The 10,914-nt window shown below is 45.5% G+C and overlaps 2 protein-coding genes across 2 annotated transcripts; one reads left to right on the forward strand and one right to left on the reverse strand.

Annotated features, from left to right (window-relative positions):
* The first annotated feature begins 25 nt into the window (after positions 1-25).
* Rpn8 (regulatory particle non-ATPase 8) lies at positions 26-2,227 on the forward strand. Its single transcript, XM_076822818.1, has 4 exons — positions 26-324; positions 554-646; positions 724-902; positions 975-2,227. Exons 1-4 carry the CDS (start codon positions 150-152, stop codon positions 1,488-1,490), a joined length of 963 nt encoding a protein of 320 aa, XP_076678933.1. The 5' UTR covers positions 26-149; the 3' UTR covers positions 1,491-2,227.
* On the reverse strand, positions 2,037-10,884 carry Atk (artichoke). The gene is made up of 11 exons (XM_076822720.1): positions 9,591-10,884; positions 8,083-8,295; positions 6,843-8,013; positions 6,054-6,760; positions 5,243-5,567; positions 4,898-5,164; positions 4,431-4,584; positions 4,134-4,346; positions 3,328-4,054; positions 2,919-3,259; positions 2,037-2,837 (listed from the first exon to the last, which is right to left on the reverse strand). The coding sequence occupies exons 2-11, from the start codon at positions 8,244-8,246 to the stop codon at positions 2,350-2,352; spliced, it is 4,557 nt and encodes a 1,518-aa protein (XP_076678835.1). The 5' UTR covers positions 8,247-8,295; positions 9,591-10,884; the 3' UTR covers positions 2,037-2,349.
* Between the last annotated feature and the right edge of the window lie 30 nt (positions 10,885-10,914).

Raw genomic sequence — 10,914 nt, forward strand, 5'->3', positions numbered from 1 at the left:
TAAATCTTTCTGAATGCGGCGCCTGCATTGTTTACTTATCGATGCACGGCATTGTAGAGAAGGGTCTTTAGCGAACGAACAGTGAATGACTTGGATGCTACTTCTAACGTAGCTACGTTCATTGTGGAAAGCAAAGAAACTGCCCAAAAATGCCGAGTCAAGAGGTTGTGACTACGAAAGTGGTGGTTCACCCTTTGGTTTTATTGAGCGTGGTGGACCATTTTAATCGTATGGGAAAGATTGGTAATCAGAAGAGAGTGGTCGGTGTTCTTCTGGGCTGTTGGAAGGCTAAAGGTGTTCTGGATGTGTCAAACAGCTTTGCAGGTTAGAATCACTTCGCCAACAGTTATTCCTTCTTCCTCTAATTATTATCCATTTTCCCGACGAATTCTCGCGAATTTATCATCCTCCCAACTTCCTCGCAAATCAATTACCATTTTACATTTTACGGTGACTGGTACTCCGACTAGTTTAAATGGTCATGCATTGACTCCAAAAGCCTGTGCAAATGAGAGAAGCCAATTGCAAAAGTCGATTGTTATCTTTTTTGCAGTACCCTTCGATGAAGATGATAAGGACAAAAGTGTCTGGTTCCTTGACCATGATTATCTGGAAAACATGTATGGGATGTTCAAGAAAGTTAATGGTAAGAGCTTGCTAATGGGCACATGTATTCGATGTTTGCTAATTACTACTTGGGTTTAATACTGTGTGAATTGTTAGCCCGTGAGAAGGTAGTGGGTTGGTATCACACTGGGCCTAAGTTGCATCAAAATGATGTTGCGATCAATGAACTCATCAGGAGATACTGCCCTAACTCTGTGTTGGTCATCATTGATGCTAAGCCTAAAGATCTTGGTCTCCCAACGGAAGCATATCAAGCTGTAGAAGAAGTTCACGATGTGAGTTCTGTAATGCGCGCTGGTCGTGTAATTTACGATAGAATTAATAATTAACACTGAAATTATTCGCAGGATGGCTCGCCAACATCTAAAACCTTCGAACACATCCCTAGTGAAATTGGCGCTGAAGAAGCAGAAGAAGTAGGCGTAGAACACTTACTAAGAGATATCAAAGATACTACGGTTGGCACCCTTAGTCAAAGAATTACAAACCAGCTACTAGGTTTGAAAGGTCTTCACGAACAGCTCAAAGAGATTAGAGATTACCTGCTGCAAGTGGGCAGTGGTAAACTGCCGATAAACCATCAAATCGTTTATCAGCTTCAGGACATTCTGAATTTGTTGCCCGACATGACACAAAGTAGCTTCGTTGATTCACTGTACGTTAAAACGAACGACCAGATGCTGGTCGTGTATCTCGCCGCCCTCGTTCGATCTATAGTGGCTTTACATAATCTGATCAATAATAAATTAACTAATCGCGACGCCGAGAAAAAAGAGACCGATAAGAAGGAGACGAAGAAGGAGGAGAAGAAGGAAGAGGAAAAGAAGGAGGAGAAAGAGAAAGCAAAAGCTAAGAGTCAGTGAACGAAGTGAAATCGAGACTAACCTGTGCGATTGAGACTGTTAATCTTACGAAAGTTCACAATACTGTGAAGTTTGTTTATACATGTACAAATGTATTTCGTGCTTTCACACGGCCGGCATTTCGAGTTAACACCAAAAATAAACATGAATGACCTTATTCTTGAAGTGTTCCAGCATAGTATGAATTTAAAAGGATATCCACATCAGACAAAAGATATGATAGTGGGAACGCAGTTACACATTTCCGCGATGTAAACTAAGCAAGCGCAGCATGATTACTAAAGAAAACATCGGAACTCATTTTTTTTACACGGCGCGTAACACAACAGTTCCTTTCTCGTCTTATTAGAAATGAGCGACTGCTTCGAACTAGCCGTAACTTTTATATAATGTGTCGATATCTACACGGTATGCTCTTTCACGCGAACCAATACAACATAAGATCCCCATAGTTACACAGTTTAGGCATTACGACCATGTTTCCTAGATGACCTCAACTTTCATAAATAATTAATTTGTTATTAATAAAAAATAGAAAGGAATCGATCATTTGAATACACGACTTTATTTATTTCTCGTTGATATACAGAGACGCGGTGAAGATCTCGCTCTGTATCGCGAACTCATACATACTCGAACGTACGCTCGAGGCGCTGAATTGTGTACCATGAAACAGCATTTCATCATGCTTGTACCTGTACGATTATTTGAGATACACACTGTTTTTCATTAATAGACTTATGCCTTAATTTATTCTCTTAAAAACCTACAGATTCTCTCCATTTTGTTTTCATGGAAACTTAATCGACATATTCCACGGCAATCGATAAAATCCTTGGAATCACACTTCATTTTCCGTCTATATAAAAGCGTAAAAAATAAGACATACTTGACCCAATAACGTCCATCGGCACACACTTATCTTTTCACCCCCACTGTACGCTGTACCGACATAGGGTTCTAAATTGGTATCGTTGTAATGCTGGAAGTACCAATTAAAAGAACTATCCTCCACTACCTCAGCATTTTCATCGGAAGATTCATCTTTATAAAAGATTTGGTCATCTGCGTTCCCCACGTTCCGCTGAACAGCCTCGGCCACGGATTTCTGTTTCTCCGGCTCGGCAGAATGCCCAGTGTGCGGCGAAGGAACTTTTGTTATAGTTGGCCTACCTAAAGGACGCAAATTTGGCACGGTGGCGGGCACTTGGCCTCCTGGAACCAAAAACGCCGAAAGGGCTGACGCCTCCGTTTCTCGGGAAAATTGAGACGTGGAAGGGAAGTGTTTGCGATTTTCTGGTAACGATGAATGGGAAGTTGGTCGCTCCGTCGCGATACTCGCAACATCTGTAATCAATGATATTTTATCAATATCTAATTGCTTCAAAATCGGACGAAATAATGACAACTGGAACTATAAGTTTATACCATTTGATTCATTTCGAATATTTTTCACTGTCGACGTAAGCGTTTCCTGAAATTCTACTACCTCGGAATCCAAGAATGTGTTTTTCTCTCCCTTTAGTATTTCCGTCGACTCTTTCACAGTTTCTTTGGTCGTTTGTAAAATAGCCCTGGGCGTCGTCCAGACAATTCTACTCGCCACTTCTACCTGAGATTTCCCTTCGCCCTTACTCGACTTTCGAGTCACCTCCGCACTCTCGTCGTTATGAATTTCAGCAGCCACAGAAGCTTCGTTTGCTTCCTGGGGTGACTCGTCTGCCGCGGTACTCGAATCCGACGTTCTCGTCGAGTTCATAAAAGTGGAGCTATATTGACCAATAAAAAGATAAACCATAAAAATATACATTCCTCATTTAATTCAATTTCAATTTACCTGTTTTTCTTGGTATCTAATGATTGCTTCCGAGAGTCAGATTCGTGTGCAGCGACTGTAGACAACTCTTCCCTTTCTCTGAACCCCACTTTAGGTCTACTTGTTCTAGGATGAGTTCTTTCGATCTTCACTACCGTGCCATTCCCACTTTTCCATCGTTTCTTCTCCACTTGCGTAACACTCGAGTTCTGACTCTTCGAGGTTTCATTTTTCACTTGCCTGTCGTACGTTAATCTCGGATCTACAATGGGCACGAAACCACCCTGCCCACGAGGCATGGGTACAAAGCCACCTCTGTGAATCTCTGGTTCTGTGGGTGGAAACGTCCTGTAACGTCCTCTTCCCGGTCTCCCCGAAGAGTTCTTCCTCTCAGACTTCCTCCCCGAATTACCCCAGAGATTAAAATTCAGGCTAGGCAGGGGCACGCCGAAGAAAGTGAAACCGGAGCTGCTGGGAGAAGGAGGCATCAATGGGTTTTTCTTCGCAGGGATAGTATTGTTCCGCTGAGTCTGAACCTCCCCTGGGACTTGAACCATTTTCACTGTATCTGCTGGTACGGTAGTGAGTAATTCAGTCGACGGTTGCGTCGCGTTCGATGTATTGTTTTTAGCTTCTTGATAATCTGGATATTCGTACAAGTAATCGGAGTCCAGGGAAGTGGTAGGCGGTCGCGTTGATGGTTCTCTTAAGTTCATTCGAAGTGGCACGATCTCCGTGGCTCCAAGAACTGGTACAACAAAATATTAGACTTTTGCTACTTCCGATTACTTTACAGACAATAAATTATTCGCGTCGATTTTACTCACTCGAGGAGGAGACAGGGTATGGTGCCGAATCGATCATTTCAGCTTCGCAGCCCGGATGAATTGCATCGATTTGTCTTTCGCGTTGGCAGTCCTGACGTGACAATCTAATTTCTTTGAACAGCGATCCATCCGCGCATCTTGGACCCTCGGAGGAAGCTTGCTGCAACCACCCTCTCAACCACAACATTCCACACGAGCACGAGAGCGGGTTGCCTTTGTCACGAGCAGAATCAAAGTGGGTGACAATTCCTTAAATGTTTTTTTTTTTATTTTGAACAAGGTGGAGTATTTAATTACCATCGATATCTAAGACAGCGATGTTGGATCTCAATCGCTTGAATGCCACCTCTGAAACGGAAGCCATCCTGTTGCTCCTCAGGCTGAGAACTCTAAGCCTTGGCATTTCGTCGAAAGGGGAGCCTTGGATGGTGCAAATTCGATTGTTGTCCATCTACGGACAAAGCGTGGAACGTATGTATGTAAAACGATCCGCTATCTCCTTAATTAACGATGCAGCTATACGAATAATTGCTCCGCTAGCATAACGAACACGGCCTCGCACCACGGTTCGTGAAGAAGTTTCACTCTCGACGAGAAAGTATTCTCCGTATTACTAAAGACGATTCCACTCCGCCACGTTTTTCCCCATTATTTGTCTACACCCGACGCGATTGTTACGCAAAATCGACCCTTACCAGAACGATTTCATTTATTCTGCTTTTCGAACATGAATTGCTTAATCAGTTAACTAACTCTCTGTTTACCTTCAACTCGACCAACCACTCCATGGACGCTAAACTGTTGCTGGATACTCTGGATACTCTGTTGTTACTCAAGTCCAAAACTTCCAGGGAACGAAGGCTCTCCAAACCAACGTAATCCAAACCTGGCAAATGATTGTTGCTCAGATTAAGGAAGAGGAGGTGAGGCACGTTAACGAACGCGTTGCTCGCAATTTCCTGAATCCGATTTTCCTGCAGTTCCGCACTTTGGAGGAGTGGTAGCTCGGTGAAAGCTCCGCTTGGTATCATCTGGGCAAATAGCAAGGGAGCACAGTAATTTATAAATCTTTTATCTTTCGAACCGAATAATAAAGCATCGTCTAGCACCTGTAGCCGGTTCTTTCCAAGCCTTATCGCTTGCAGCTCCGGCAGGCCTCTGATCGCGTTCCTTTCGATGATCCTGAGGTCGTTGTTTTCCAGGTCGATCAAGGATAATCGCGGCAGACCGTCGAAGGCGCCCTCGCGGAGCTCGCGTATGCGATTTCTTACAAGCTTGAGCTCGAGCAAGGCCGATAGGCTGCTCAGTGTTTCCGGCGACAGGATGTTCAGCTTGTTGAAGCTCAAGTCGAGAACCTGAAGAGCTGTTAAGCCGTGCAACGATCCGGGTAACTCGGTCAAAGTGTTGTGCGACGCGTACAGTTCACGAAGGTCTCTGTAATTAATGTCGTTTCCTCCCTTTGACATCGAATCATTAACAGAAACAGCCGTTTCCGTCGCGGGCAGATCAGCCCACCTAAATCCCTCTCCCATCTACAACGAGCAATCCGCGGCGGAGCACAAAGTCTTCGTACAATTCTTTTAGATAAACGATTCAGGCAAGGAAAGTTGACTTTATGGGGAACGTATGATATAATAAGTCGTCGAGTGTGTTAAGACTGTTAAGTTAACATAAGATGCTAGAAAATGATGGGCCCCGCGGGATGGTGCCACCAGACAACTAGAAGGGGACACTTAACGCGAGCACGAAGAACTTTCTAGCTACCAATTTGCTGGTGACGTAACCAAATAACCACGAGTGAAACCGCTTTTCTAGTGGTATATTAACTTGCAGGAAAACGCTTCTGCATTTTGTATCGCTTTGTAAAACAAGAAGCCCGTGAGCGTTTATCAAACCCACTACACTTTCGTCTGACTTTACCTAGTATTCGAAAAGGTTGCATGTGGTATTTGAGCAAGGTTGTTTCTGCTGAGGTCCATCCTCTGCAGTCTCACGTTTTCTTGAAAGATATCTGGCCGCAGAACCTCCAGTCGATTGCCTCGTAGATTCAAATCCATCAGTGACCTGAGAGGCCTGAAACTTCTCCCATGCAGGCTGACTAATCGATTGTATCTTAGGTCCAGCTGCTCCAACCTGGACAGTCCATCGAAGACTCCGTCCTCCACGATTCGCAGAGAATTGTAGCCAATGTTCAGCTTCCTTAAATTCGGTAAGTCCGTCAGGCTACCCGGCGGCATCCGCTCGATCCCGTTCGCACTGAGATCCAAGGATCTTAGAACCGGGAGGGCGAGATCCTGGGAGGACACCGCGGGCAGAACGACAATGCGGTTCATGGACAAGTACAGGTGTTCTATGTTCCTCGGCAAACCCGGAACAATTTCGAGCATTCGATTCCAACCGACGTCCAACTCGTAAAGATTGCTCAGATGGTGGAACGTGAGAGGGTGGAGAACAGAGAGCGCGTTGCCAGAGATGTTGATGTGCTCCAGGGCCGGCGTCCCCAAGAACGATTCAGGCTCTACAAGGCCAATCGCGTTCCCGCTGACGTCGAACCGCCTCAAACTCGGCAGATTCGCTAGTAAACGTGGCTCTAGGTGGCGGAAGTAGTTTTCTGAAAGGTCTAGCCCCTAGAATCGCAAATACACAATAAATTACAAAACGGCGGGGTTCGCTGGAGGCTTGAAAAGTGTCTCGCTCTGAAACACTTACTTTCAACGCTGGCAAGTTCCAGAACGGTGCCTCTAACAAATTTGACAAAGAATTATTCTTTAATCGAAGTTCCCTGAGAGCGGGCATCGCGGTGAAGGTCTCTCTTTGCAGAAAGGCCACTCTATTGTGATCAAGGTGAAGTCTCTCCAAAGTAGGATGGCCTCTTAACGCCCCGTAAGGTATCTCCTCGATTTGATTGTGGCTGACGTCGAGGAACTTCAGCCTGGGCAGTGCCTCCATTATCGATCTCAACTCGGTCACGTGGCTCAAATCGTTATTGATCAGCCACATCTCCTCCAGAACGTTTCCCGGCCTTCGTGGGAAGAACTCGGGGTGTATGCGGTGTATTAGATTGTGATTAAGATCCACTGCTTTCAAGGCGGGCATTCTTTGGAATGCTCCAGCGAACACCTCGGTTATGTGATTCCTCGATAAGTACAGGCGGGTGAGAACAGGCAGGTCCATGAAGGATGCTTCGTCAAGACGGTTTATCCGATTCCGATCGAGTCGGACCACCGAGAGGGAGGGTAGGTCCATGCAGGCGCGGCCAATCATGCCAGCATCGACTATCGAGTTCCCGACTAAAGAGATTTCCCTCAGTTCCGGCAAATCTATGATCGCTCGAGGGTGAACCCAGTGAACTCCGCAGTCGGTGATGTTCACCAGCTCGAGTCGCGGCAGGCTACGAAACAGACCAGCTTCTAAGCGTATTAGACGCGAGCTCCCGAATACATGAAGCTGCTCCAGGCTGGGTAGATCTCGAAAGTTTCTCGGAGCTAACTCCACCAGAGCCGGGGAATTAATCTGGAGGTATCTGAGCTTTGGGAGTCCAGAGAACTTTGGGAGCTTCTTCATCACTCGACTCTGCAAAGTCACCGCCTCTAGGCCCTGCAGATTCTCCAAGCTGTCTACTGGCAGAGATCGCAAATCTGGCTCCACGACGAATAATTCCAATAGAGAGTCGTGTAGACCCTCTAGCCAGCCGGGCGATACTCTTTCGAGGCGATTATTTCGTAGCATTAGCCGAAGCACGCGCAGGGTAGCAAAGACTTTGCCCGGTAGGCTGGGTAGATTGTTGTTCTCCAGGATCAACTCGTCTACTGGCCGGTCTATGTAGTGGCTCACTGCCTTTAGACCTTCCAGAACCTTCGGCAACTCGCTGTGACTGCACCTATTGATAAATGAATGGACACTAAGCGATGCTGCACGGTTCCCTGCGTAATGGAAACATCACACTTGCCATATCTGAATCTCCATGTCGCGGGTAGAGCATCTGCAAGGTAGAATCCTCTCCTGAGTAGGGCATCCGTACTCCGAGCTGAGCTGGGCGCTGGCACCGATGCAGCACAGTGCCAGAAACCAGCCAGCTACAAAGAGGCCTCCACCTTCCGGTGGTTTAGCCATCGCGCATTTGGACCTTGGTCTACAACCTTAAATACCGGGCCCGCATTGTCTGGAAAAATCCGTATACCCGCGAATTTTTAGTCTGAGACTCGAAACGAAGCACGTGGGTACGATAATACACTCTTCCGGGCGATAAATCATGCCCTCCTCTTTGATTTCGCCAAGGAAAACGTGGTGTTGGCTTTTATGAAAGTAGGCGTGAGCTCTAGGCGTTACGGTGCCCTTGGATGTCACGGTGGTTTCTATGCGTAAACCAAAGAACGCATGTATATACGTGTTGCCCACACGTCACGGTCTTAGACGACAAAATTAATGCCTCGTACCGTAAGCAAAGCTAAAGACCGCTATGGCAATCCTTCCCCGTAGCGATCGCTGTCACCTGGAACCTCGTGATACCCATCAAACTGACGAAAGATCTCTTACTTCGAGGCATAAATTGTCAAACTAACATTAGACGCGGCTAAGTCGATCCAACTAACATTAGGCGCGCGAAATCGAATTACATTTTCTTTAGAAGAAAAGGTAATACGGGGAATACGGAAGAGAAGAGTCCCTTTACTCCATCAGATAGAACGAAAACAAAGGTATTCCTCGAGGATGCGGTCACGGGTGACCACGTGCGTTTCATAACACCCTTCCGTAAGTACGAACAATCGGGCGGCCTGGAAAGGCAGTCGAGCCTGAAGAATGTCGATATCGATTGCGCTCGTTAATAAAATAATTGAATTAAAATATCGCCTAGATTTTGGATAATGTGCCCGGTCGGAAATTTAAGGGAGCGCGTCAGGATCGAAGAATACAGGTCGCTGCACTCGCGTGACTGCATTTGCATCGCGAACTAGACTATCCGATTGTTGGGAAATCGTTTTCGTCGTTCAGTGAACTTTTAAATTGCCCTACTGGACTTCATTCGAAACTGAACAAGTCTTCTGCGTAACCATTTCCCGGCGAAACGGATCTTTCCATGATTCCAGCTACATACAGCTGACATAATCACTTGTGTGCGCTAATAGCCGTAGTTTACAGTGCGTACAATTGGTACAGGTGCAGCAGTACCACTATTGTTATCGCCATTGCATGTAACCGTGATCGAATCACCGTGATCGTGTATGATTTCAGTGAAAGTGATACACACTTCCTTGGTTTTCCTCCTCAAGTCTCGTTCCTTCTAAACCCCGCCATGCTGAACCGCTCGGAATTATGCAACTTCGAAATAGGGTCGTATAACTTTCGAAGGGATACTCGAACGGTATGAAAAATATTTAAACTATCTTCGCTAGATGCTCGACGATTGATATTAAAACTTAAACTGTCCCACCCCCTGGATGGCCAGGTCGCCCCTACCTTCTGATGTGACGTGTTGCGCAACCACGGAGTCTCAAATTATTCCTCAAGGTATATGCTTGCCCTTCTCTCCGAAGCTTCGACGATTCTTGAGGACCCTAAGTATTTCCTTGAGGGACCGCGTAGCACAGCTTGTTCACAAACGAAGAAGCAACACGTCGCGTTTTGTGCGCCGTTCAGAGGAGCACGAGCCTCGGTGCTCTCGTTACGGACAGGTACGAACTAACTACACGAAGAAGTTTTGCGCAAAGCGTGCTGATGCACAAAGTCGAGGGGAGAAGATGACTGTGGCGTGGGTGATGGCGAGCGGTACGAAAAGAGAATTGCGAAGTGCTGTGTCCAACCACCGTGAAGGCACGCTTCCAGGAAATTCTTCCCTTTCCACCGAATCTTTGCGTCCAAATAATTTGGCGTCGGTGACAAATTTCGAATTTCAATTTCCCCGACTCCAAATGCTTCTGGAATTATAAGGGTGTCAAAGGAATTTAAGGGGAATGCAGTTGACTCATAGTTATCCACGTGTAAAGCAATCGAGGAAAAATAAACCTACCAGTGACTGAATATTTTACACGATACCAATGAATTGTAAAACACGTTTAGAATTTCTGTGACTTGAATCAACAATAAACGGGATTCCATGATTTTCTTAGAAACGTGCAGTTAAACGTGTTCCAGTCCAGATGACATGAGTTCCGTCTTTCTTCGTCCGCTTTTTTCGAGATGCAGAAAACGTACGCCAGCAAGCAACGGTACCAGCAATACGTACTTGTTAGATCTGTACAAGTTTAATTAAAGCAGATAAAGGAAAACGAGCAGTTACTGTGATTTTTGGGCACACTTTGGACAGGATAAAATGGCACAGCGAATATCCATACCTAGCTGTATCCTTTCGATGCGGAATTTCGTGCCTCTTCTATCTTTAACTTCGGTTTTCGAATATCATCGTCTTTCGTTTTTATCTGAATCATGTTTTCCAATGTATTATAGCCAAGGCAAGGTATCAATAACCGGTTCTAAACCGTACAAGCACCCGATGATTTCTGGGCGACTCTTCTCCTTTATTGGCCGATGCTTGCCTTACGCAAAAATGAATAAAAAATCGTAACAGCATACTTTATTTTTTACTAACAAAGTATTTAATAATTTTTTGCTGGTTTTGATAGATTAATGCACTTTTGCGTGAATGTAAACGTGTTTCTTCGGAGATACATCACTCAGTTGAAGGTCCAGCGTCTAATAGCACACAGACACAACGCAAAGATCTAATCTGTGTTGTAACTGGTTTTCAGAATCAACCAGGCTATAATATCATACAATTATGTGA

The sequence above is a fragment of the Andrena cerasifolii genome, chromosome 11 (assembly GCF_050908995.1).
Source record: "Andrena cerasifolii isolate SP2316 chromosome 11, iyAndCera1_principal, whole genome shotgun sequence".
In the NCBI taxonomy this organism is placed as follows: domain Eukaryota; kingdom Metazoa; phylum Arthropoda; class Insecta; order Hymenoptera; family Andrenidae; genus Andrena; species Andrena cerasifolii.

What these genes read in the sequence shown, in the direction of transcription:
- Atk (XM_076822720.1), bottom strand. Translation starts at nt 8,246, where the DNA reads ATGGCTAAACCACCGGAAGGTGGAGGCCTCTTTGTAGCTGGCTGGTTT. An exon ending in GCAACCTTTTCGAATACTAG is followed by an intron (nt 5,568 to 6,053) that starts GTAAAGTCAGAC and finishes CATTAATTACAG; the next exon opens with AGACCTTCGTGAACTGTACG. An exon ending in AGTGGTTGGTCGAGTTGAAG is followed by an intron (nt 4,585 to 4,897) that starts GTAAACAGAGAG and finishes CTTTGTCCGTAG; the next exon opens with ATGGACAACAATCGAATTTG.
- Rpn8 (XM_076822818.1), top strand. Translation starts at nt 150, where the DNA reads ATGCCGAGTCAAGAGGTTGTGACTACGAAAGTGGTGGTTCACCCTTTG. An exon ending in TGTGTCAAACAGCTTTGCAG is followed by an intron (nt 325 to 553) that starts GTTAGAATCACT and finishes TCTTTTTTGCAG; the next exon opens with TACCCTTCGATGAAGATGAT. An exon ending in CTGTAGAAGAAGTTCACGAT is followed by an intron (nt 903 to 974) that starts GTGAGTTCTGTA and finishes AATTATTCGCAG; the next exon opens with GATGGCTCGCCAACATCTAA.